Source organism: Alosa alosa, chromosome 1 (genome assembly GCF_017589495.1).
Source record: "Alosa alosa isolate M-15738 ecotype Scorff River chromosome 1, AALO_Geno_1.1, whole genome shotgun sequence".
Taxonomy (NCBI): domain Eukaryota; kingdom Metazoa; phylum Chordata; class Actinopteri; order Clupeiformes; family Clupeidae; genus Alosa; species Alosa alosa.
In genome coordinates this window covers 38606007-38632463 of record NC_063189.1, presented here as the reverse complement: position 1 = coordinate 38632463, position 26457 = coordinate 38606007, and the positions used below count along the sequence as shown (strand labels likewise).

Sequence of the window (26457 nt, the reverse complement as noted above, 5' to 3'; positions counted from 1 at the left end):
ACAGGATGAATGGGATAAAATGACATGCTAATGTATGCATTTAGGGGATTAAGCTCACTTGCATCAGCTTACCACTGTTTTCCTTAGGCCTTACTATAACTATGACCAGTAGATGGCACCTTTAGTCGAAATGTCCATGTGTTGGTTGGTTAAAAAGCTAAGCAACAACTACGCATGCGTAGCCAAAATGTCTGCGCGCATGATGGGGTAATGTCACGTCTAGTGACAGAAACGTGAGCTAAGATTTGTTTGTTTGAAAAGGATAGTACAATTTATGTAAAATGCTGAAGACGCCAGTGCATCGTTGCAGTGCGATAACCACTGGGTTGAAACATCTATGTGTTTCAAATGAGAGTGGATCATGTCTGTTGATGCTTCGTTCGGGTCGACATGGCAATCGTCTCCTTTCTACCAGCTCATCTGTCTGCGGAAAAGCTCTTCCAAGGAAGAAACCCAGGGAAGTCGTAGAAATAAGTGGTCTTGAAAATATCTCATATGCCGAGAGAATGCATTTCGTTCCTGGGTTGGCAAAACCCATTTTTTCAGTTTGGAAGCCTGATTTTAAGGACCCTTTCCATTATAAGTCACCAAAACCTGAGGAAATGGCACTGTATAAGGATAAATCCTGTTACGTGTTCCATCAAAGGACGAGTCTAATGGAAGGTAATTTAAATAGTTTATTTTCCCATTAAATAGGCTATTAACGTGACTAACTTGACATCAGAATAAACGTTATTTCCCCGGTGTTTGCGTGTCTGTGATTATATTGTGGTAGTGGAAGATTGGTGATTCATGTTGTTAGATGTTCTTATAGCCTATTGCTCAGATTCTTGTCAAATCAGCAAGCAGCCTTATATTACCTAACAGTACAATATTACCTAACTTTTGCTCCATCCATAGCTGACACAAAAGTGGACATGACATAAACATAGCTGTCATGATGTATAACCATTTTGCCCTGGTATTCTGTCTATAATGGAGTGGAATGGAAATTTCTAAGTGTCTGATACCAAGTGCCATTAATTATAGATGCTCATTATCATGTGGGTAGGTAAAGAGATGCAGATGTTATGCTTTTTATTTTAGGTGTGAAACAGACCCTCTGGCTGACTAAATCCAAGCTAATCAAAGGAATACCTGCTCAGATCATGGCACTGGCTGATGATCCAGCATGTCAGATCGAGAATCAGGATGAACGAGTACAGAATGCTATCAAACATGCCCGTTTCTGGGACACCACAGAGACCCGACCTCCGAGAGAGAGGTTCTGGTAAGTTTAATTATAAAATGGTCACAGATAATCTAATGACCACATGTGATATTCTTTGTGGAAGTGCAAGATCTAGATGTTACATTAATGTTATCAACAAGTGCTGTCCTGTTCCAGATCCAGGTGATCATGCTCAGGACTGAGATATGATCACAATCAACCAGACAGTCCTTTGAATTTCCCCTTGGGGATCAATAAAGTATCTATCTATCTTATCTGTCTTATCTATCTATCTATCAGACAGACCAACCTAGCTATCAGTCACCCCTTATACGGCTCAAAACTTAAACAAGAATTCCCCTTCTTCATCCAGTGCACAAAGACAACCCTCAACCCATGTTCCATTGAAAGACTCAAGAGCCTTGTGGCCAAGGATAGTTTCAACAAAGGCACCGGCTCTGTTAAGCCTGTCCCCTCCACCCTGTTCCTCCGGGACAGCCACACAGCCATCTTAGCCTGTCCAAAATGAAAATTCAGAAGAACCACATGAGCCTTCCTAGCCACAGAATATTTGGGACCAAAAATAAACAAACCCCCCCAAAAAACTCCCCCAATCTTCCACACCACTCCTTCACTAAATCAACCAACCCCCTCAGCCTAGGGCATTCTACAAACAAATTTGTCAAAGCTTTATTCTCCCCACAGAAAACGCACCCTTCCCCTACCCCTCGTTCTAAGTGTGCTCTGTGCCTGTTTGTAGCTATTGCACCATGTACAATTCTCCACTGGAGATCACCCGTTCTTTTTTGAATGGGACACTTGTACATAGACCGCCAACTGCCTTTCGGAGAAGAACCCGGCCCCAAAAAACCCCACCACCTCGACTCCAGGAGTCCGCCAGCACTAAATCCTTAAGCTTCATGATGCCAGCCCGAAGAAAACCAGCTCTCAAAGTGGGGGACTGCATTGCCACCACTGGCTGCATTGTGGAAAAGGGGTTCCTCTCCCACCCACATACTGGGTACAATGACTCTTCCCTGAGTGCTTAAAATTTTCCAAGCCCGTAGGACTGACTGGTAAAAAGGGGTCAGCCCTGAAAGTCCCCCTGAGTTCCCCTAAGTCCCCCCAAGCCACCGCCTTGCCTCAACAAAGCACAAGCAGTCTGTGCCCAGCTGACCTCCAGGCCGAGGCAATGAGGTTATTCAGGACCAGAACCCCCTATATGACAGCTGAGGTAGCAACCATTTCCATCTAAACAAGTGAGCACACAATTTCTTAACTAACCCCTCCCAATTTTTCTGTTGAAAAACAATGTCCCCTTAAAACACACCCAGAAATTTTAACCCCTTTCGATCCCATTTTAAATTACAGGGGAGCTTTGGAGCATCACACTCTCTCCCACACCACAAGGCTTCACTTTTAGTCCAATTTACCTTAGCAGAAGATGCCCTCTCAAACACTGCCAATGCCTGACGAACAAAGCTCACATCGTCATTATTGCAAACCATAATAGTCACATCATCTGCATATACTGAGAGCTTCACAGGCTCTTCCAACACCCCAGTCCTAAAACCCCCCAACCTTTGTCTAAGTAGACATAGCAAAGGCTCAATTGATATAGAGTATAACAACCCTGAGAGAGGGCAACCCTGTCTAATACCCCTCCCAACCTGAATGGGTTTGCTCAGACCCTCACCAACCATAACCATACATACAGCTTTAGCATACAGGAGTCTCACCCAGAATATGAGAGAGAGAGAGAGAGATTTACTGACGTATTGGTTGGTTGACAGATACACTATATTGCCAAAAGTATTGGGTCACCTGCCTTGACGTCCTATTCTTAATCCATAGGGTTTAATATGATGTTGGTCCACCCTTTGCAGCTATAACGGCTTCAACACTTTTGGGAAGGGACATTTCTGACCATTCTTCCAGAAGCGCATTTGTGAGGTCACACACTGATGTTGGACGAGAAGGCCTAGCTCTCAGTCTCCGCTCTAATTCATCCCAAAGGTGTTCTGTAGGGTTGAGGTCAGGACTTTGTGCAGGCCAGTCAAGTTTATCCACACCAAACTCTGCCATCCATGTCTTTATGGACCTTGCTTTGTGCACTGGTGCACTGTCATGTTGGAACAGGAAGGGGCCATCCCCAAACTGTTCCCACAGAGTTGGGAGCATGGAATTGTCCAAGATCTCTTGGTATGCTGAAGCGTTCAGAGTTCCTTTCACTGGAACTAAGGGGCCAAGCCCAGCTCCTGAAAAACAACCCCACACCATAACCCCCCCTCCACCAAACTTTACACCTGGCACAATGCAGTCAGACAAGTACGAAAGAATTTGGTATGGATGAACTTGACTGGCCTTCTCGTCTAACATCAGTGTGGAACCTCACCAATGTGCTTCTGGAAGAATGGTCAAAAATTCCCATAAATACACTCCTTGTGGAAAGCCTTCCCAGAAGAGTTGAAGCTGCTATAGCCGCAAAGGGTGGACCAACGTCATATTAAACCCTATGGATTAAGAATGGAATGTCACTTAAATTCATATGTGAATCAAGGCAGGTGACCCAATACTTTTTAGCCTGGAAAATCCAGACGCTGCTAATCTAGAAAGATTAAGGGTCTGGCCACGAACAATGTAATGGCCCAACTTGAGGGGCGGCAACAAGCATGCATTAAAAAATCTCACTGCACGCAATTGGATAACACTAGACCATGTTTACTCTGAATGATTTCAGACTTCGACGCAATCGAATAACACTACGACCAATGTATACTGTCCTCCAACGTTGCAGCGCTGTCTTTTAGTTTAGCTGGTTCCCCCGGGATATCGGGGTAAAAGTAACATGCATCATTGCTCATTGCCAGAGTGTCTCGCAGAGACAATTCCATTGTGCTCTCATGAGAAGAATTTCCAGGGTAAATACTTTTGGCAATATAGTGTATATCAGAGTCCAAATACCTTCTGCCTCCTACAGGGGGTGAGGGTAACTACACTATTCCTCCTGCTATTAGAAAAAAGATTTGGCCTGTGGTTTAAGAGCAAACATTAGACGTGGTAGAATACCTGATAAAAAAAAACCAAGTGTGCAGTGTGTGCAGGTATCCTTTCTCTTCACAATATGTGTAACATTACAGCAATACACACATGAGCTAATCAATAAACAGGAAATGTGTATTTGAAAAAGTTCTGACTTGGCCTCTCCATCTCCGGTGGCGCTGGTGTATGGTTAGAATCTTTTGCCTGAGCTTACATTTTTAAAAAGGAAAATAAAGAAACGGAATAGTATCACTATGTAGTCACCATATTATAATAAATGTAATTACATTAGTAACAACATGACAATGTGGGACAGATATGAGGAGGGGTGGACAGGGGCTGGTTGGTGATGCTGGATTTTTAATGAGTGTTGTTATGGACAGGACAGCCATCCTGCCTGCTGGGGGGCAGGTGGAGGGGGTGGGCTTCATCATCTCAGTAAAGCCCTTATTAATTAATCTGGCCCCAGGGAGCCCTACAGTGCCTGAGCCAAGAGTCACCGCGGCTTTGATACATCTCTCATCTGCCCTCAGAAAAGCTGCCCTTTCCACCACACAGAGCCGCCTTTTATCTGCTCTCCACCGCTGTCCTCTAGTGTTTGATTCCCAGCACAGCGCCTCGACCACCGGGATGCACGTCTAAAGGCCACGCTATAATTGAATGGAAGTGATCTGCGATTGCTCCCTGTTAAGTGGTTACAGTTCAGCAATAGGCCCTGTTGGCCTGTGCTAGGTTGCCAGAGTACCAGGTGTCTGGCTTCGTCAACCAGAGAACCTTGGAAGCAGCTTCAATCTTGATTCCTTTTGAGCCAGATCCAATTTAACAGATGCACTCAAGGCAATTTAACCGTTATAGGCTAATGAAAATGTAGTTAAGCTGACTGTGATAGGCTTTCCCCCTTTTTTACCTCCAAGACTAAAAGAGACCCTTTTTTCTGTTTTTTCTGTTTTTGTTTTGTTGTAACATTATAATTTATAGAGTTTGTTTAGCTGCTCTGACTTGGTGGATTGATTTAGACTGTGTTGTCTTGTGTCCATAGTCCCACACTCCTAAACAGCCTGCTGCACCTGTGCGGCCTTCAGCAATTCAAACACCCTGCTTTGGGAGAGAGGCTGCTGTCTCGGGACTATAGCCTGGCAGCCTCGTGGCACAGAGGTAGGCCCTGTTTAGCTGTCAAAGCCAATCTGGGATTGGTTATGTCTCACTAGGCTGTGGATGGCTTCTCTTGGACTTTAATGAGTAACAATGCTATGCTAGTTTTGTTATAAGCTAAGTATGATTTGTAGGCCTCTTGGGATAAAAACATTTATTGAATGCTGAAACTTGCTTCTTATTGAGGTGAAATTGTTCAGAGGTTAGGAATTTGCTAATTTTATAATTTGTATAATTTTTTTTTAAATATCCTCTTCCCTGTTGCCACCTCACTTAAATAACATGTGTTTGGTAAAGGCAGTGTGAGATGTGGGCATTAATAACTGTGTCCGATGTGTGTGCGGCAGGTGAGGACCTCATCCAGGTGAGAGGGAAGAATGGGATGCTGCTCAACAGCAAGTCCCCCTTGCCTGCCATGGCTGACCAGGAGGAGGTGCTAAGCACAGCCGACAGCTTTTTGGAGACCTTCTACCCCATCGCGCCCACAATCGACCTGCAGAACATCAATGTCTACGACGTGAAGACAGACACCGGTAAACATCTTGCTTATCCCATGACGATAAAATCATTTCAAAAAGGGTGTGTTTTCACGGCAGACCAAATTGTCAGTCAGATTTTTCACTTCAATTGTAATTTCAGATATCTAAAAAATAAAGTGAATTCTCATGACCAGGCTTGTTATCACAGATATTTGTTATTAAAGAGTTCCACATGGATGCTTAGTTTGCTTGGTGTGCCCTTGTTCGCCTTTAGGGTTCCGAGAAGACTACGCTTATCCGCATGCTCACACGCTCTTCTTCACTCACCTGAAGGACGGCTTCCTTGAGCAGCTGCGGGCGAAGATGGTCATGTTTGCCTTTGGAAACGCGCTTGCTCGTGCCAGAGCCCTGTACGGGGTAAGGTATCCAGTTTTTGTGGACACACTGCACTGATCTGTTTGTTTTTGTTTTAGTACTCTGGCCAGACGGGGGTGTCTAATTACTGTGTTGGCCTTATAACTGGCCGTTGATCAACATCTGACAAATTTGAGCTGCCTGTGTTGGTACTCAACAGAGTATCAATAGGCTGTGGTGACAGCACGCTGGCTTGGATGAGACTTAGGAGAGTGATGTTCTTGATGTTTTCCGTTTACAGCCAGAACCACAGGTCCTGGAGAAGCCAGTGGTGCTGCAGAGTGTCGCCACCAACGGCCGTCTCTTCCAGTTCGTGGTGTTCCAGTTGAACACCACAGATCTGACCACCGACAATGGAGTAAAGAACTTGGTGTGGATGGAGGAGCAGCCACTTTATGACTTTGCTAAGGTCCGGCCACTCATCAAAAAGAAGGTTGTACAGGTAAGGAGTCAAGTGTCATGCTACTGAAAACCTCTATATGGCATGGGCTGCTATATCCAGCCATCACAGATGTCCCGTTGCAAGTTTGTCCATTTAGAAGTTTAGACAAAGTGGATATTAAGATGCTATGCAAACAACAATATAATGGCTGCACTATGAAGTGAGGTAAATGGCTAACCCGGGTAAGTAGAAGGCATCACCCAGGGAGTAATCACTGATCTCTAAAAGAACACTGCACTGTGCAGCTATTGTGTCTAAAGAGACGTGTTATTCGGAGATCAGTGGTTACTCCTGAAGTTACCTTGGTAAGCCAGTAACTGTGTTTCTAGTATGCCCCTCTTGTGTAATGACCGAGGACCTGGTTTGTCCAGCTCTTGGTGTGCTTTGTTAACTACTATAAAGGTAGAACTAGTCTTTGACACTATTGATCTACCATACCATTCACATCTCAGAAAACATCATGTAGCCTTGGCTGCTTCCAATGCACATTGCACTGAAATTGGCACAGGGACATCGACTGCAGTCAGTGGCTATAGAGGTTTTATAATAATCCATGGGAATGTGAAATCAGAGACAGTGCTGAAAATGGCAACCACAATTTTTGTAATGCATCTTCCTGTCTTTCTTAAGGTGCCTGCTGGCCTGGCTGGGTACCACCCTGACACGTTCAAGAAGTTCCTGGCATTCTACCTACATGGAGCAGTGTGAGCTGAGGGCAATAATACGCGATCAAACCATCACGTTGATTTTTTGTTGTTGTTTATATGTTTATAACATGTGCTCAAAACATCCCGTTGATTTGTTTTGTTGTGGTTTATATCATCCACTGAGTAAAACTTATTCCAAAGTTTAAACAGAAACATATTGTCATTTTTTAAGAGATATATTGCATTGTATTGCATTATGAGACCTAAAGAGCCTCTTAAGTGGTATATTTCTGTTTTACATTTTAATTGTACATTTTCTGTAATCCAGTAAAATGTACAATTTAATACAAAAACTTTTTTTTAACTTACATCTACCTTTGTTTTTTAAGGAAAAAACTTAAAACAACAACAACAGCAGCAAATCGGAGTAGCCAATGCACCATTCTAATTCTGAAGAGGAACTGGAAAAGCTAGAGATACTGCTCCATGTCAGCATGATACATTTGCAAATTTGCAGCAGATGCAGACATGAGCCTGACTGAATCCATTGATTCACGTTATGACAACTTGGTCAAACTAATAGCAATGTTTTTCCCCAATCTTCAGCTGTATGTTTGGTTGTGCTCTGGTTTCATATAATTCAACTTAGCTGGAAATACTATCTGTCAAGGAGATTTAACATCTGCAATGCATGATAGTGAATCTGTTACAATGCTTTACTCTTAGTTTTAGACATTTTACAACGAAGAAGGTTTATATTCTATAAATAAACAATAATTCTTCCTACATAACTGAATTTGGATTAAGTATTTATCAAGTCATACTAACCAGCATTTGTAGTTTATGTTCTTAATGACTTTTTTGGGTAAAAAAGGTTCTTGTTTCAGAATTTATTTTAGATTATAGTTACAGTTAGATGCTTTAGTTTTCATTTAAGTCACATGAATTAAGACATTCAAATCCACACACAGGCACTGATTTCTGCAATATCAAGTTTATCAATAGCTCAAACACAACTCATGACAAGGACATACATAGATGTGAATGTGAAACTTAAAAAAAGAATAGATTTTTTTACTGTCCAATCAAAATAGGTTGATATACAATTCATCATGGACCCCTCTGCTGATAAAACAGGTAGAGAAGTGAGCAATATGGTTCTCTCAGTCACTCTCTGCCTCTTGAATAAACCACTTAAAGCTAATAGTCCTCCACATTCACCAAGCTCACTGTCCGTCACTGTGGATAGTCTCTGTCAATGAGGAACTGTTGTTATTGGTGAGGCATTGCGTTTTAAAAAAAAACAAACAAACAAAAAAGAAATTCCCAACGGTAGTCGTTACTGAGTTTGATGTTTTACATCAGAGAGAAGCTGGAATGGTCTTCAACCAGCCAACAGAGCAAATCCTTCTATGGATTTCCAGTGGAGCTGTTCCCATATTACTTGCTTCCATGGACTTCTTTCGATGAGACTGAAGTGTTAGACAGCCTCCTTTAGTCTTCTAGTCTTCCACCGTGTTTTGAGAGGGCATCATGGGTAAAAAAAAATCCTATAGCTGACTTTTAAATCAGACATTACAAAAACAAAACACTGCTGTAACTAAATAAAAAAAGCTCATTTTAAAAACAGTTCGACCCAGGGGCGGAATTCATAGTAGTGTCTTTGAGGATATGAACCAGGTCCTCCTTGTAAGGTGGAGCTACGGGGACTCGGCTGCTTGAAGTTTTCACTGTTCCCAACCAACTCTAATCTGCTGACGCTGGTGAACAAAACTCCAGTGCATGGCGGTAGATATGCATTAATCCTCTACACACACTCTCTCTGGCTGCGGCGTAGTTCTTCTAGCGGTGCAGCGGCTGGTCACACACTCATGGTCATGGTCGGCGAGTACTGAGGGTAGAGAGAGACAGAGAGCCATGTAGGGATTTACATTGCCGTGGACATATGGTGTGAAACTTGATGGTGTACACACACCAGTGTTTCCCACAGAATTGAATTCTATTTGTGGTGGTAGGTTTGCAGAATTAACTTGAATGCCACAGTTTTTAAGAAATTAGCGCAGCGTGGTTATGATCCTAACCAGATTTAAGTACAGTTTAGTACAACCTGGAAAAATCATTGTGTGTTGGTCAATGTTGATATTGTAATGGGCCGCCACAAATAAGTCAATGCAACACTGCACACACACACACACACACACACACACACACACAAAACACTACACAGGCCTCCACTCACATTCTCGTTCTGGAAAGAGTGGAGGAAGTTCCCCCCAAGATCCCCGTCATCCCTCGGCGTCCCAGGCGGGTTACTCATCCCACTCAAGTTGTTTGGAGAGTTCTGACAGGACAAGGCCAAAAATGTTTAACAGCTACATATCCTAATGCACTGTTCATGCAACTACTGGTGTCGAGTACTGTAAGATATGCTATTGCACAGGCTTTAATACTCTTCACACTCCATAGTGAATATATACCACAGTTGCTACCAATCTGCTTTGCAATGTATCAAAGAGTTGACATGATGAAGTACCAAAGAAACGCCACAGTGCATGTATTGATGCGTGTAGGCTACTATAAGATTAATTATTTTGATGATGAACATTCAAAATTACCTTAGGAATCCCATCTAGATCACTGGAACCTATAACAGAGAGAGAAACTCCTTAAAACTCCACCATTAACTGTTCATATCAGCAAAACTAGAGTTATTTCTGTATGTTTAGTTCATTGTTAGGTTGAGGGCACCACATTAGTAGAGAGGACCTGCTGAACTCAGGTTACCTAATGATCCATTCATGTGATGGGGTTCCATTCCTCCCATGGGACCATCAGAGTTAGGACCCATAGAGAACTGAGGGAAGGGCGAAACCCCGCAAGGCAGAAAAGGAGACAGAAAAGGATAGAGTACGGTCAAACGCCACAAGAAAGCGAGAGAAAAATTCAGGAAGGGGTTATTTGTAGTTTTTTTTTTGTCATGGGAATGCGCTGGACTCACATTCGTCCGGTTTCCCCCCGGCGGAACAGAGTTAATCATTGTGTAGAGGTTGTCACCAGAGTTAGTGGAGTCTGAAAGTGGAACGTGAGAGCGAGCGTTACGCGCTTGACAGAGAGGAAAGGGAGTGTGGCTGATGCAGAGCTAGAGACGAGCATAGAGCATAAAGCCCAGCGCAGAGAGCGGAGTTGAGTGTTGAGTTGGGGAGGCAGGCTTGAGTCTGGGGGGGGGCATACTATACCTGCTGGACTGGGCATTATAGGAGTTCCTGGGGGGCAGCCACCTCCTCCGCCACCTGGCGGACCCTGTGGGACAAGACACAAGGACATGAACACCCAGTCGCTCCACAACACTGACACTGACTGACATCTGACATTTTGTGTGTGAAACCAACAGCCACACTCCAGATGGAGAGGTTTGGAGTTCACGGATGTACAGTAGTAATTAGATATGAGATGTTAGGAGGAGTTCCTAATCTAGTATTAAAATAAACAAACAAACAAAGGGATCGATAAGGAACTCTCACCCCGTATGTGCCTGGAGAGGAGGAGGAGTATGGAATCTGGAAAGCATCAAGAAACAGCCACATTAGCAACCACAAATCCTACTCTACATGTCAAGATGAGGCAATACCAGAGGAAAGTTGCATTTGTACAGTGGTGATTTTTCAGGATAGCGCAAAAACTCACATTGTTGCCGTTGTTAGGGTTAGGCCATGGCCGGCCAGCTCCAGGCCCCCTGAGTGAGAGAACCGAAAACACAACACCACAAGATCAGGGCCGGAGAACCAAACGTCATTCTTTACTGGGCTCATCTGCTGCCACACTTGAATATTTCATTCACTGGCCTACCTAAAATGTGGAGGAGTTAGGCATCTGTCAAAGTGCTCTTACATGTTCATGTTGGGCATGCCAGGACCCATGGAGTTGGGTGGAGGAGGCCTCATTCCCCCGCCGTAGTTCTGCAATGATAACCAATGTTCAGACTACCACAAGCAGAGAGCAGAGGACGCGCCCGAGAGGAGACCGAGAGGGAGCAGGAGACAAAAAGGCAGAGGGAAGAAAGAGAAGGGTTAGTTTGGGAAGGGACTGGAGCACTCATAGACTGTATATATAGAACATACAGTCTATGGGAGCACTAGATTACCAGGGTTAGTTTGGGAAGGGACTGGAGCACTAGGTTACCAGGGTTAGTTTGGGAAGGGACTGGAGCACTAGGTTACCAGGGTTAGTTTGGGAAGGGACTGGAGCACTAGGTTACCAGGCAGACTATTACAGAGGAATGTTTAAGGAAAGATGACTATGAATGACAGGGTGTGAAAGCAACAATGTTTAGTATTCTTTTTATGCTATTCAGGTCCTTAAAGAGGAAGGCCACAATTCAGAATGAACAAAACCTCCTTTTCTGTCACACCTACGTTGGCATGCTCTAGATATGCAGTGATATCGTGAGGAACAAGAACATTAAGGCGGGGATCACATTGGCCAGCGGCAAGCGGCAGCGGCAAGCGTAATGCAATGCTCAGACCATAATAAGTTCTGTCTCGTTCCTAAGCAACACAAATGGTTTGCTTAAACTGACAATTGAATACTTGCTTGCGTTGCGCTTTGAAAGTTGAACCAAGTTCAACGCTCAGCTTGTTCAATGCTAGCGTTACGCTAGCGCTGCCACCGTGCCAATAGCAAACCTGCCGCTTGCCGCTAGTCAGTGTGATCCCTGCCTAATTCAGGCTTCAGATTTAGAAAGAGACAATGATGGAATGAAACCCAGGCAAACATGGATAAACTGTTCTAAGTCAGACCACACCATGCAGCATGTCCTGTAAAAGATCAGCCCACAAGACAGCAAATAGTTGTGGGGTGCTCTGGCTGGGTCATACCTGTGGTCCACCTCCCATTGGGCCCATTCCCCTGGGTACATTCATTCTTTGCATGGGGCCCAAGTTGGGATGGCCTGCAAATAACAGTACAATAGGTAGTATTCAGTAGTGAAAACGAATCTGTACTTTCGAACCAAAGTGGTGAGTCTTGCTACTGGAGTGATGTTCATGAGCAGTAGGCTACACTCTTTGTGAGTGTCGGTTAAGGCTAAGCCTCAGTACCTGGTGGTCGTGTGGGATCCATGACGTTTGGAGGCAAGGGCTGTCCACCTTGGAGCTGAAAAAGAGGAACAGGAGAGAGGACAACACGGCCTTGAGATCGTTTCACAGCAGCAATAACACAACCTGCTCCCAACCACTGACTGCCTGACCAAACACATGGGACAGGGCTCCAGACGACAGTCGTACCTGGTTGCCCATTCTAATGGGTGGACGGGGGCCTCCAGCGTACCGCGGGGACATGAAAGGCTGTCGAGAGAAGATTATGCGAGTCAGCTTTCAGTGCTGACAGGGTGAGACAGAAAATAAGACATTTATATTACATTTAGTAATTTAGCAGATGCTTTTTATCCAAAGCGACTTTCATATGTCAATTATATTACAAGGGCCATTGTCCCCAGAGCAACTTGGGGATAAAGGCCTTGCTAAAGGGCACAACAGTGGAAGCCAGGAATTGAACCTCCAACTTTTCAGGCTACTGCATGCTAGATCCTGAACTCCTTACCCACTACTCTACTATGCATTAAAGATAATGGCAATGTATTTGTGCAAGCATGTATTGTATGAAAATGTGAGCAAGAAAGAAAGTGAGAAAGAAAGCGAGTCTTTTGCAGATGTGTGTTTACCTGCCCGTGGGGTCCCATCATGTTAGCGTTAGGGGGAGGTTGTGGGTGAGGCGAAGGCTGGGAGCCGGGGGGACCCTGCAAGATCGGAAAAGCGCGGAGAGAAAAATGGCCGTTACCATGGCATCAGAGGCAGCAAAAAGCGACACATGGCAGGAGAGGAGAAGAGAACCCCAGAGAGAGAGAGAGAGCAGCAGATGCAGAAACGGAGCCACTAGTCACGAGAGCCAGAAAGCTGGTAAGATAAGAAAGCCATGGATATGAAAATATGAGCTTATTTGAATGAATGAACTGATTACCTTTTGTTTTATCTAATTCATCTTGTAAAACTGAGTAAAGATGCCTTATCACAAAAAATAAACGCCTGGTGTGGACCATGCAATCTAAAATTTCACCCAAACGAAAAATTCAAGCCAAATGGTGAGATGGACACACCACCAGGGGGCAGCATGACTTCAGTGTGGTCAAACCCAAACCAGCTGCACAGGCTCTTTCCCTGCCTCACATTTCAACATAACCACTGATGCATGGCTTAACACTGGGATAATGGACTCAGCTTTGTCTTGGTGTAAAACTTTCCATGCTTGAATGAAACCTATACTGTGTCCTATGCGTAATTCAATTAACAGGCCTGGGAAGACAACAACGTGATCCCTGCTGAGGCCAGGGCTTCCTCGGAGTCCCATTCCGACGCTGATCACCATCACCACGGGCATGAATGAGAAACAGCCACAAATCTTTCAAAGACAAAACAAAATAATTTTAAAAAAGAACTAATGTGACCCATTCAAAGGACCCTTATCAAATGTATTTTGCTCTCCTGACACTCAAACCTGAAATGCCCAACCTGAGGCAAACACAAGCCCCTTGAACCCCCTTCACCCTCAGTCAGTCCTTTCTGCTGGTCCCTGCTGAGGTGAATCCCTCCTGTGCTTGGCAGAGGACCAGGACAGACATAATGGGCATCACAGGGTCAGGCCAGGGAGGTCAGCGGCAGCGCCGGCTGTGACAGCACTGGGGCTCCGCGCACAGACAGACAGGCCCTCCTCTATCAGTGAGGCGACCAGGGCCGCCCACATAGAAGCTCAATGTTCAAGCCTGAGATTGCATATTCACTGAAAGCCTGTTCAGACCGCCACTCTCTTGCCAACACTGATTGGAAGAGGAAGATGACATGCTTCTGTTTGGGGTGAAGCAAGTGAATGATGTTGTAGAAAAAAAATAGTCCTTAGTCATTGCTTTGTCTTCAACAGGAAGTTTATAATTCAGTGGAAATGCATGGATTCCAGTTGCTGCTACTGGAAGCAACTGGAATCCGTGCATTTCCACGGAATTATTTTTGAAATCTGACCCCTTATCATACCTGTTCATTCGTACTCGTCACTCGACTTATCGTGACTAAATTCAAGATGTCGGCGAACGGTCAACTTCCTGAAGGTACTGTCTGTATAAATCGTCTTGTAAATAAACTACCAGTGCTTTTTCAAAGTTTCAAAGTTCTCAATGTCTCGAGGGCCCTCGGAAGTCTACCAATGAAGTGTGGAGTTACTTTGAGCCTCGTAAATGGTGTAAAACAGTGATTTATTTGCATGGCTAGGCCAATGCCCGAGGCACCCCCATCGAAAATCTGTTGGTAGCATCAGCTAACTAGCGCCAGATTTCGGAGTGCAGGGGACAAGCCGAGATGAGCTATGAGACAAAAGTTCACTCTCGGTATAATGTTTTAACACACTTTAGGTCAATATCACACCGAAATTCTCCTTTAAATCTGATTAGCAGCATAACCACGCTGTGCTAATTAGTTAAAAAGTTAATTCTGCAAACGTACCACCACAAATGGAATTCAATTCTGTGGGAAACACTGCACTCTCTTAAACACCAAGACAGAAGCCTATAAAAAGAGACATGTGAAGCAGAGCTAAATGTCACCCACCTGAAAGAACCCAGGAGGCATGGGTCCACCAGGCATGCCCTCAGAGGGAGGCATGTTGCCCATCACCGGACTGGGTGCAGCGGCAGCGCTCTGTGGATAGAGACCAGAACACGGACACCATGAAGTCACATAGCCAACAGTATCAGGTTATGGAAAAATGAGATGATAAGACATCTGATGGCAGACATGTGTGAGGACGCCATTCAAGATCTTTAAAAGACATTCTAAATTGTATTATTGTATTTTCAACGTCTCCATCAATTTTTTCTTGTTAAATGTATTTACTTAATGTATATGCTTTGGCTGACATCAAATAATGTATTTACTAGCTATATTATGCTTTGGCTGACATCAAATCATTTTGCAAAGAAACACTAATTTCAGTATAAACTCAATCAATACAGAAAATGTTTTGCTAAATGACCATTTGATGTTAACTGTATTTCATACAACTTCAAACGTTTGTTGTACGTGATGTATTTGCAGTCATTTTGTTATGCTTCAGATGTGGTAAGCACTCCACTGAGCACTCTCTGTGTGGCTGGTGTCATCCTTTGTTCAATCCAAAACATGGGCTTTGGTGAGTTCCTCCCTGACCGCGTTAGCCACCATGTGTCAGCCTTAGAGGCCTCTGTGCTGCTGCTACACACGCTGTGGCTAAATCCCATACACGTATGAAAGCTGATTATGACAAGAGGTCAGGATTTAAGGGACTTAAAGGCAGGGAAGGCAGCATCTTATAAAGAAATCCAAGTAAGCAGCTCATCTTGTTCAATCGCGTCTGAATGGACTTGATTGGACGGTGATGCTGTGGGTGCTACTCTTTACAAGAGAACCACCAATGCATGACTACAGACTGGTGACAGAGAAAGAGACTGGCATTTATACATTTATGCCACATATGTTATATATGAATGTGTGTGTGTGCGTTGAGCATTTCCAAGGATAAACTGTAACTACATTGGATGGCAAAACTGGGTTTTAGCCTGTGTTTAACCATGGAAGGCTAAGAACAAATACACCACTGTAGAGGAAGGTGACTATGTCACCCCCTAAGACATACAGTAAGACCTACAATCAAACAGCAGTGCACCCCACTGACTGTTTTCATTCATTGCAGCAGCCTTTGTTTATTAGCACCCGCTAATCCTATCAGGGTCTTGAATTAGCATAGAGGGGCATGACACAGAGCATTTCTCCATTAGTGTCAAATAATACCCATTGTTCAGACCTCGGTCCCTGCTGTGCTTAGACTGGGAGCAGCATCACTGATTATCACCATCACAGACAGTCTGGCGCACGGCATATGTGCGAACAGTCAACACAACACAGAACCGCACCAGCCAGCAATATGTCATGAGACATCCTAAAAAACACAGAGCTAACATGATGGCAAAGCTAATAGCTTCCTGGTAGAATGCTATTGATGCTGTCAAATACAAAAGGAGGATGAGATCAAATCTTCAGGCATTATTGATCTTTACTGGAATATTTAAAAAGATATTGACAAAGAAAGCTAACATTTGTCTAGGGGTGCCATGTAACTATTAGCATGTTTGTAAACAGTGTCTAACGGAGCAGCCCTTGGGGAACCTGGCAGCCAAAACAGAAAGCTGAATGTGGATTGGGCCGTGTCTAAATATATCCCCTCAGCAATTGTGAAATCTAACAGCAGGGGGAGAAACCTGGTAGTGTCAGACTCCAGTAGCCTAGGATCTGATGGTAACAAACAACACACCATCACACAGAGCCCTAACCCGCAGCTTCTGCATGAAACGGAGGCTGTGTGTAGAATATGTACAGTATACACCACAGGGCACCGCTTGCCCTTGCTTCAGAAGACATGGGTGAAAGGGAAACCAAGCATAGACAACTTCAGCATGGGAGTCCTGGTAGATGTCAAAAGTCCTGGTTGAAATAAAATAATACAAAAATAATGTTCGCCATAATGTACAGTATCCCACAAGCTTGTTCAATTGGCCATCTTTTTCAGACTAACAGCTGGAGAAGATAGAGGGTGGAGACCTGGACGCTTGGTGGGCTAGCTCCTGGCCAAATGACCAGTCACCACCCATGCCTTCATTTCCTGATTCCTGTTTTCCCCTCGGCCTGCACTATTTGTGACCTTTGTTATGTTGGTAGCAGAGTAAGACAGTATAATGAAAAGCACCAAGCCCTCCTCAAACAGACTTTGACACTAAAACTTACAAGATAACTGTAAAGTTGGAGCATACGCTTTCAGTGAGTTCTCATGCAGTGGCCATAGTGCCTGTGTGTTTGTGGGCAGTAGGCCTATGTGATGGTGGCAGAAGTGAATTTCCACATTCACCCAATTTGACATTTTGACTGAGAATCCAAATTGAGAACCCTTTGACAAGGTGATTCCCACTAGAAAGATCGTTTGCAGACTGAACTCAGTCTCAGGGCTGTCTCTGGGCTCAGGGATCTCCACTGGGGCAAATCATCAGAGGTGTGTGACCATCTGACCACCTGAAACCCAGCACACAATAAGGCCTTAAAGGGACCAACTGAAGGCCATCCTGGAGGAAGTGGACGGCGCGAGTCGTCCATCTGACAGTGATCCCTCTAATCTTCTCTCCAATCCCCAGCACATTTGTACAGCCTTAGTGCAGCATCAAGTCTACTGCAGTCTATGCCAGGCCAGCTGTGGGGTGGGGTGGTAGGGGGATGCTTATGCTGATGCATTTTAGAGTCTTGACATTCATGGGGCACTTCAGTTGGTGACTACAATACAAAGGTCACAGAATTCACACTTAACCTTGCAACGAATAATGAAAAGGTGATCCTAGGCTTTATGAGGGCTCTGCACAGCTCTGAACAATACAATTCCCTTTATTACAATTGGCCATATCAATTGCATCATTTTTTCGGGTGTCTTTGTTTGTTTCTAGTGCCAAATGTGTCTGGTAAATGAAGCCAGTGGTGATAGGTAACAGGTCACAAATGTAAAATAGAACATATGTAAAATAGAGAATAAATAAATAACAATAGCTTACATATGTAGATAGTAGGGATGCATCATTGTGTAACTCTAATCTGGGCTGTACGGATACGGATGTTCAAAACCAATTTGGCTGATAACCGATGCCAATACTGATTTTTTTGTTTACTTTGTTTTAGATGCTAATTATACCCTTTAATAATTATTATTATTATTAACATAATAATTACATACATTCTTTCAGTCCTTCATAGCACCTGAATCTCTGAATATGCCAGTCAGACATAACAGATAAAAATCAGTCAGTCAGCCAACGATATCGATGTTAGACTGATGGAGGCAAAAGACATGATGATCAACAAAAAACAAAACAACGCACTCTTATATTCTGAGCGTTTGGATGGCCTAAACGTTTATCCTGATTCTTCAGCATCAGCACAGTATGCTGGACTGTCCCCATGACAATTTATTACTGATTGACATAGGAAGGCCGGGCCCCTTTTAAATGTCCTCTGGGGAAAATGACACAGACCCATAAACACCGCCTGTAAACAACAATATTACTGCCCCCGAGTGCACGGCCTGTGAGGAATAGGTTTCCCTATAAGACGACTTTATAATATTAAACCTATTAGGCATGTAAGTAATCTCTGGCCATTTTGTGATACTCATCTCTTCTCTAGACCAACAACCCCAACCTATGATAGAGAAATCATAAACTACCCCTGCGGTAGAGAAGTTAATTATGTATAAAGCACAGAAAGCCATTACTGTCAAGCACCATCAATTCTTTCTTTCTTTTTTTGTTTCTAGGAAAATTGATCGGCATGACCCACAATGATTATTGACAGATGTTGTCAAGACAACATGGGTGTGGTACAACTGGTAGAGGCAGACTTCAAAGAAAAAAAGAAAAAGCTCTCCATCTGCTTCGGTCATATGCTACTCCTCTCAACAACAAAATTCCCTCTCTCTCTCTCTCTCTCTCTCTCTCTCTCTCTCTCTCTCTCTCTCTCTCTCTCTCCTTTGGCAATTCAATGGGGCATCTGTTGCTCTCGTCCCTCTCGTGTGTTCACTGGCGGAGGGGCCTCTGTGACCACACTGGCATGGCGGTAGTAACCATGGCACCCTTGTCTCCTCTCCTTGGTGAGTTCGCCCCTCTGCAGGGAATATAAAAACGCAGGCTCCATGGCTCTCAAACACAGAGGGAACAAAAGCATAGAGCTATGGATGGAGGCTATTGCTGCAGGTATGTTACAGGCACAAATGTGACCACAGTAACAATTCTGTGCCAATTGCAAGGAACCAGTTGCTTTTGATGGGGACTCCATGAACATTTTTGGACTGTTTTGTGGAACTGTCTCTATTCTCAAAATTTGTATTTGAATGCAATTTTGTAGATCTAGTCACTGAAGAGAGTCGCTTATGCCATCAGTCACATCTAGGGGGCAAAGCAATTAGTGGAGAAGGTGAGTACCCACAGACGACTCCACTTGACAGAATAATAACCCCCCTTAGTGGCAATCAAGCAATAACAGAGGTCAGTCAACACAGCGTATAAGTGGTCCTTACTTCTAAATAAAGGCCAAGTGGCTTGCATTTAAGGAGCACAAAAACTGTAACACATTTCATCAGAATGTATTCAAATTTTTTAAAACTATGTAGACATCACTGATTAAAACTAATGAGGGAAGACAAGGAACCTTTAAAGAACCCTCTGGAACCTCTAGCCATGTAGCAAAGACTCACAGCACCAATCAAAAATTCTGTTCTGTACTGTTCAAAAATGGCTATCTGAGGTCTATTTCTCTGTGCAGATAGGCCTAAGTAGTTATTTATGGAGGACCACAGGTGTCACTTAAATAGCAAATGAAGTTGGTTAATTTGTTATTAAATATTAAATACATTTAATAAAAAATATAATTTACAAAAAGTATTTTGTAAATCAATTATTAAATTATCAACATTAGATCTGGCAAATCATTTGGAAAAGAATGCCTCTTTTAATTTATTTGATAAGGAACTGATAATAAATAACTGAGCAGCAGAGCTGCAAAGCTGTCATAGTTTATTATTATAATTAGGCTATTAATACTATTACTTTACCACTACTGCTGTAACTGCAGATTGTAACTTCCGGGAATGAGCCTCCATTGTTGGAAAACAATGGAACATTAACATCAGGGCTCTGGTTACAATGTTTCAGTAAAGTTCTTTTAAGGCATTCTTTTCCAAATGATTTGCCAAATGGATTTGATATTTTTTTGTAAATTATCTTTTTAAATACTGTTTATATTGGCAAATTAACCAACTTCATTTGCCATTTAAGTGACACCTGTGGTCCTCCATAGTTATTAGGATAAGCCAGTGCTTCGAAAAACCAGACACTAGCAACAGGTAGCCACCTGCAACACAGACTTTAGTGTGACAGATGAGAACAGCTCTCATCACCAGCGACCACCAAGATCACCTGCCACCTGCCACAAGCCCTGCTGCCATGGAAACCATAAAATACAACATACAACGGACAAATACTGAACAGAACTGGAATGCAGTCCTTTGTTATATAAGAACTGAAAATAAAAATCAACAAATAATATGATCATTTTACTTATAATAACAATATAACAATAGCATAAACAATAGATAGAGTAAGAGTTAATTTGTTTGGTCTTAATTGAACCATGATTCTGACAAATACTGTAAAAAGATTAAAAAGTGACATCAATTAAGTAGGGTGGGACTCTCGAGGACACTGTGCAAAACACAAATTAAAAATTTAGTAGATAATCAATCATCTCATTAGGGCCTTTGACTGTTCATCTTTCTGGGCAGAAACTGGCATGTCTGGGCGAGGAACCAAAGAAAATATCCAATAAAATATCTAGTTTCATTGTTGAAGATGGCAACACATAATTGGCAATACTGAAACAGTGGTGTGGTGCGTTGAAAAGCTATCCATACAAGTGTAAGATTAATCAAAACAGGGAACGTAATCCGGATGTTCGGTTTGGCTGAGGCGCGCCGTGTCTCTCATTTTGTTTGCATCTCTCCTGGGCACTTCCTCACCACACTCAGCTAAAGCCACCAACAGATTCCTGGCTGATCCCACAGACCTGAACAAGGCCTCCCAAAAGGCACCAAAGGCACTCCAGCCCCCTACAGACTTAACATGCTCTCCCAGAGCAGAACCCAACCCTACCCAACCTTCCCCACCCCCAACCCTTCACCTAGCCTCACAAAACAAAAGTGAACCATGGTCCTCTGTAGGGGGAAGAAAAAAAACAGTCAAGGAAATTCCTGGAATATTTTAGATGTGGTAGGGGCTGTGCTCTCCAACTACTCCTGTCCCAGCCTGCCGTGGCAATCCCAGTAGCCCAAGCCAAGAACAGGAGCCCTCTTATCAGTGAGCAACCTAATTACCTCCCCCTGCACCCCCTGTCCGTGTATACCCTAATGATACGACTATATGAAAGAGCAACATGCGCTCATAATGGCTCAGGAACAAATTGATGGATTCTTTGCCATTTACTGAGAGAAAAAATAGGATTGAGTCTCTCTCTCTCTCTCTCTCTCTCCGTGTTTTACCCCTCCCCACCTTGGCTCCCCAGCTCTTTCCAGCCCCCCAGAACCCTCTCTCCGTCCACTTCCTTCCTCCTCCCTCTCTCCATGCCCCTCTGAGGCCTGTGATGGACTGCTCAGACAGACGGCTGATGGCAGCCGCAGTTGCCTGTGCTAATGTTTTGCTTGATGAGTCCGCTAGACCGAAGCAGTTCAACTAAGCAACACTCGGAGAGCGGCATATTGCGAGACGGCTATATTTAGGATTCATTATCGGAACATAATGCAGCCACAGCATTGATCTGTTGGTCAGTCCTGACTGTGATGCATTGCCCTGCAGTCAAAAATGCTAATGGGCACTAAACATACATATCTAGTAAACTGGCAGGCACTTGATGCCTCTATTGTCACGGCTACACACCACCATTGCATTCAATGGCAGAGAGAAAAGCATGCAAACACATACCAATCAATCTAAAACTCACAAATACAAACACATACAGACTTACATTGCCTCCAAGAGGTGTTAATCCTTATTAACCATATCTGAGAATGCGTACACATGAGGGCCAAGGGAAAGGGAAAATATAATATTGATACTGAAATTCACTTAGATAGATAGATAGATAGATAGATAGATAGATAGATAGATACTTTATTGATCCCCAAGGGGAAATTCAAGAATTCACTTGTCATCTTAAGTTCTTTAACAGGTCTGGCTGATTCAGTACAGATGATCTAATGCAAGTAAACAAACGTGTCTAATGCAAGTAAACAAAAAGCTCATGACACTCATGAGCAGAGGAGGGGAGGACCATCACTCTCGCATCTCACTCAATCAAGTGAATGGGTTTTTACACAGGCCCACAGACACCATTCATATATAGTGGGTTTCAAACAAGAATCAAATCTATTCCTCTAAGTTGCCCCAATCGCGCATAGCAATATTTTAATTCAATTTTAAGGTCATGCTGGTGGTTAAAAGAGAGTTTATAATTTCAAAGAGGTCAACCATCAGTAGTCAGTCACACCGGCCTGTTTAGTATGAAGCTGACAAATACACCCCCGGATAACCAACATATCGTCCTGAATTGGCACCTTTTAGGTGGCACATCCTTCGACAAGCGACTTATCTCCACGCTCCTCCCCAGTCCTCCCCCCTACACTCAGGGCGTTGTGTTGTGTGGTGTTGTGTTGTGGGGGAGGGGAGCTGGAGAGGACGCGGCTGCCCCTCCTTTCCTGCTGTGTCAGGGTTAAAAAGCTAAAAAGCAACAGCAAACCTCGCCATTATCAGGTCCTTCGTGTCCCCCTCCCCCATCACCCTTCACACTGCACTAGAGGCTATTTCTGCTGTTAAAGAGACAGGCCTGTTTTACACAGTGTGTTTGTGTGTGTATGCGTGTCTAGTTAGTGTTGGTAAAGAGGTAAGGATGCAGCGGCAGACTTGGTTAACACTATTTCTGAAGGGGGGGGCACCGCTTAACTTTGAGAGCTTGACAGTCATGTCCTGGACTGTGTGTGTGTGTGTGTGTGCGTGTGTGTACATGTACATGTAGCGTTCAAGGGTGTGTTCAGAAAAGAAATATTCCTAAATTGAAGCATGTTTCCTGAGGAAGGTAGGCCCTCAGTGGATTGTTATTTTGCTGCCTGCCGATGTAAGGGTTAATATTATGTAACATGGAGTGGAGTATCTGCAAAAGGGGACCAGCGCTCTACAACACAGAATTACAAAATAAATCCTTGCAGCTTATTCAACTTAATCCACCCTAAGAACATGTACGGCATTTTAAAACTCTGGGATTTGAAGGAGATTTGGGTAAGACTGGTTTATGTGTCAAACAGCAGAAGTCCTACCACTCATGACCCCATTACCATGAGTTAGAGTTGATGAAAATCAAATGTCTACATTCCTGTATTGGACACCAGAGATAAAAATATGCGACAGTCTTAAGGTTTAGTCCGGACAGATATTTACTAGTCATCATATGTTTCAAAGTATGCACTTGAGATGGTGGTGTGCTAGCTAAGAGAGAACAGGGTCTCTTTTTTGTAGTTAAAGAGAGGTCAACTGCTGTCTCCACACAGCTTGTTTATTGCATCTGGTCTATTAGTGTAGCACTTAAAGGTAAATGGACTAAAACCATATGAGCAATTCGGTCCAGTAGTAGCACTTACTTTGACCATTACTTATATCATTTATGTGAGAGTTAACAAGATCATATAGAAATGTTTTCCCATGTTCTCCTAATTTCCTATTCCATAGATCTTGCAAAAAAAATGCAACAGAGTGCCGTATTTTCAATACAATATTTTTGTGTCAACAACATAGAGTGTAACATTAAAATTACAGCCACTTCCCCTGGCCCCATTTAGGCTTGTTGTTCATCTAATGAAGTCAAAGAGGAAGCACTATTGAGAGATTATGTTAACCTTACAGTATGTCTTCAAGCAACCTGCACTTGTTCATGTAATTATTCAAGCGTCTCTTAACCCTTACCGGCTTTCCATTTCTTTCTTCACACACCTATTCCAATGAACCTTTAAACTACAGCCAACAAACTAGGGAGCATTTACAAGTGCTTGCTCCCTCTACGAAAAAGAACTAGGCTACAGGACTTGTATTTTGGGACAAAATATTCTAGTAATCGTATAGAAATAGGCTACAAGATATAGGAATCTTATAATATTTTTGGAGATACTATAGAAGACTATTGAGGGTAAGGATATCATAGAAGCATTACAGAACACCACAGATGTTTACACACTAGCTACTATAGAACAATACAGTATTACTATAGTTCTTTTTCGTAAGAGTCATTATGTCCATCTATTCATTCCTTCATTGTTAACTGCATGTGTCAAAAAAGGACAGGAGGATGTGTGTGTGGTGGGTGGGTGTGTGGGGGGGGGGGGCATTACTCACGTAGTCATGAAAGGCTTTGGCCTCACTGGAGTGATCGCATGTGTCCCTTCTTTCTGGGGCCGCACAGTACAAATCCCAAAATACACTGTGACATAGTTAATGACAAAGCAACACATTTCATAACATTAGAAAAGCTCTTCAGGACAAATTGAAAACACACATGAGAATAGGCTATGAGGATGATTAAACTGGCCTAGGTAGCCCGTCTTTCCTGTCTTTAGAGTAGAGCAGTATTACACCTGAAACTCTTGAGGGATAAGGTAGAGTGACCAGAGAAGACCACTGAGAAATAAAACAAGCAATAGGTAGTCTATGTCTCCTTTGATAACAAAGCTGCACAGAACGTTTCCTTTAAATATTACATTTTCTACAGGAGACAAGTTCAAATGTGAGGTCTCGTTTGTAATTTGCAATTAATAGACTTTAAAAGGAATCCTCCTCACTAAGTTGAAGTAACCTAACTTACCACCACCATGAATGAAGGAAGCCTGGTGGCTCACCAAGCGTAATGTTTTTCTCCCACCGTATCTATGAAAACGGAAAGACACAATGACAAAAACATCATAAATGGAAAGGCACATAAAATAATATACAATATGATAGAGCTTCAAAATGGAGGTCACACTGAACCGAACAAAGAGCATTGCGGAATGGACGGAAGAGGTCATTCTCCATGTAAACAAACAGACAATAGAAGACCACCTCACCTCAGAGAGGAACGTTTGTGCAGACTTCTGTGCACCGATGTGAAGCAGATACTCGTAGACATACAATGCTAGCCTGTATGAGTTAAAGAGACAGGTTTGATGAAACTGAATAGGTTATAGGCTACATGGTCTATAGTGTATCTCACACAATATAACGTTAACCTATTATTTTGCAGCCTTTGCGAAATGTAGCCAACATTCCTTTTGACCAAGTTAGTAACATATTCGTAACATGAAAACAAAGTAGCCTAACAAATCGCATGTGTCTACAGCGCAACTACTGATCAACACAGTATGTCACGTGCATTTGAAAATATTTTACTTGATAAACGTTTAAGGGCTTTAACAAAATGATTCAGTCATAAAGAGAACGTGTCGTGAGTCTACATCAACAAAGCTGTTTTCGTCTTAAATTCACGAAACTGTGACCATATGAATTCCTCAACATCTCTACAAAACAAGGTTTGTACAAAATCTTTCATTCATATTAGACTGAAACGGGCTAAACATGTTCCTGCAACATCGCCATAGATGGAGGGACATAGGGCGCAAACAGCAGAAACAATATGAATGAGCTAGGGAATAATGTAGGCATGATCGGAGCCCTTACTTTTCACGAGCTTGCCCGTCTGAGGGCACGGCATTCCCTTTTCCCTTCGGAAACATGGTTTTAAATGTGTTGAGAGAATCGCCCGTTATTCCACGATGAATTTCTTATGTTCCAGCTGTCAACGTGTAGCCCATCCGTGACCCCATCCTTCTGTGATAGTGCTGCTCAACCGACCCTGGTCACAGCATGGACTATGGGCGGTGACCTAATCTTGGTGATTGACATTCATACTTACCAATGACTTCAGACTGTTTCATTTAAACCGCCCTCTGCCCTTCATAACCAAGAATAGGCTATATGGGCGGCTGCGATTAGTAGCCTAATATTTGATCAGCCGTTTAATACGATGACAAATGTTTTTTTGTTTTTTTTTTTATAAGAAATTACATTAGTAAAAAGAGACATATTTAAGGTCTAAGTAAAGTAGTTTGGATAATAACAATTGTGTTACAGTAATCACAATTCATTATTCATATCACTGCTTAAGGTTATTTAGACTAGGCCTAGGGGACATTTAACTATAATTAACTGATCACTTTATTCTGAACTTTTCATCATCATTTGGCTTTAGATGTTGCTGTATAATCCACTGACTATGAACTGATAGACATCCAGCAAACGAGCCATAACCAAACCACAAATCGAGACTGCCATCTGCT

General features: G+C 43.1%; 2 protein-coding genes across 6 annotated transcripts; one reads left to right on the top strand and one right to left on the bottom strand.

Moving 5' to 3' along the window:
- The first annotated feature begins 188 nt into the window (after positions 1 to 188).
- On the top strand, positions 189 to 7593 carry mrpl37 (mitochondrial ribosomal protein L37). The gene is made up of 7 exons (XM_048250899.1): positions 189 to 663; positions 1087 to 1270; positions 5292 to 5407; positions 5752 to 5937; positions 6158 to 6300; positions 6539 to 6739; positions 7370 to 7593. Exons 1-7 carry the CDS (start codon positions 282 to 284, stop codon positions 7445 to 7447), a joined length of 1290 nt encoding a protein of 429 aa, XP_048106856.1. The 5' UTR covers positions 189 to 281; the 3' UTR covers positions 7448 to 7593.
- A 771-nt stretch (positions 7594 to 8364) lies between these two features.
- On the bottom strand, positions 8365 to 25987 carry ssbp3a (single stranded DNA binding protein 3a). 5 transcript variants are annotated; one of them, XM_048250955.1, is made up of 18 exons: positions 25799 to 25987; positions 25189 to 25261; positions 24948 to 25009; positions 24482 to 24566; positions 15036 to 15125; positions 13106 to 13180; positions 12669 to 12728; positions 12483 to 12537; positions 12261 to 12334; positions 11275 to 11366; positions 11071 to 11119; positions 10908 to 10943; positions 10623 to 10686; positions 10385 to 10455; positions 10171 to 10240; positions 10002 to 10030; positions 9626 to 9727; positions 8365 to 9277 (listed from the first exon to the last, which is right to left on the bottom strand). In XM_048250955.1, the coding sequence occupies exons 1-18, from the start codon at positions 25852 to 25854 to the stop codon at positions 9248 to 9250; spliced, it is 1173 nt and encodes a 390-aa protein (XP_048106912.1). In that variant the 5' UTR covers positions 25855 to 25987; the 3' UTR covers positions 8365 to 9247. The 5 variants fall into 5 exon arrangements, with proteins under 5 accessions (XP_048106912.1, XP_048106918.1, XP_048106926.1 ...); XM_048250961.1 differs by having other exon boundaries at positions 11275 to 11342; XM_048250969.1 differs by lacking the exon at positions 13106 to 13180.
- Positions 25988 to 26457: the final 470 nt, after the last annotated feature.

Excerpts from the sequence above, each read along its gene's own strand:
- ssbp3a (XM_048250955.1), bottom strand. The coding sequence starts at position 25,854 with ATGTTTCCGAAGGGAAAAGGGAATGCCGTGCCCTCAGACGGGCAAGCT. Across the intron at positions 11,367-12,260 it reads CAATGGGAGGTGGACCACAG|TCTGAACATTGGTTATCATT; the intron begins GTATGACCCAGC and ends TGCTTGTGGTAG. Across the intron at positions 10,241-10,384 it reads CGGGGGGAAACCGGACGAAT|TTCTCTATGGGTCCTAACTC; the intron begins GTGAGTCCAGCG and ends CCCTTCCCTCAG.
- mrpl37 (XM_048250899.1), top strand. The coding sequence starts at position 282 with ATGCTGAAGACGCCAGTGCATCGTTGCAGTGCGATAACCACTGGGTTG. Across the intron at positions 6,301-6,538 it reads GTGCCAGAGCCCTGTACGGG|CCAGAACCACAGGTCCTGGA; the intron begins GTAAGGTATCCA and ends TTCCGTTTACAG. Across the intron at positions 6,740-7,369 it reads TCAAAAAGAAGGTTGTACAG|GTGCCTGCTGGCCTGGCTGG; the intron begins GTAAGGAGTCAA and ends GTCTTTCTTAAG.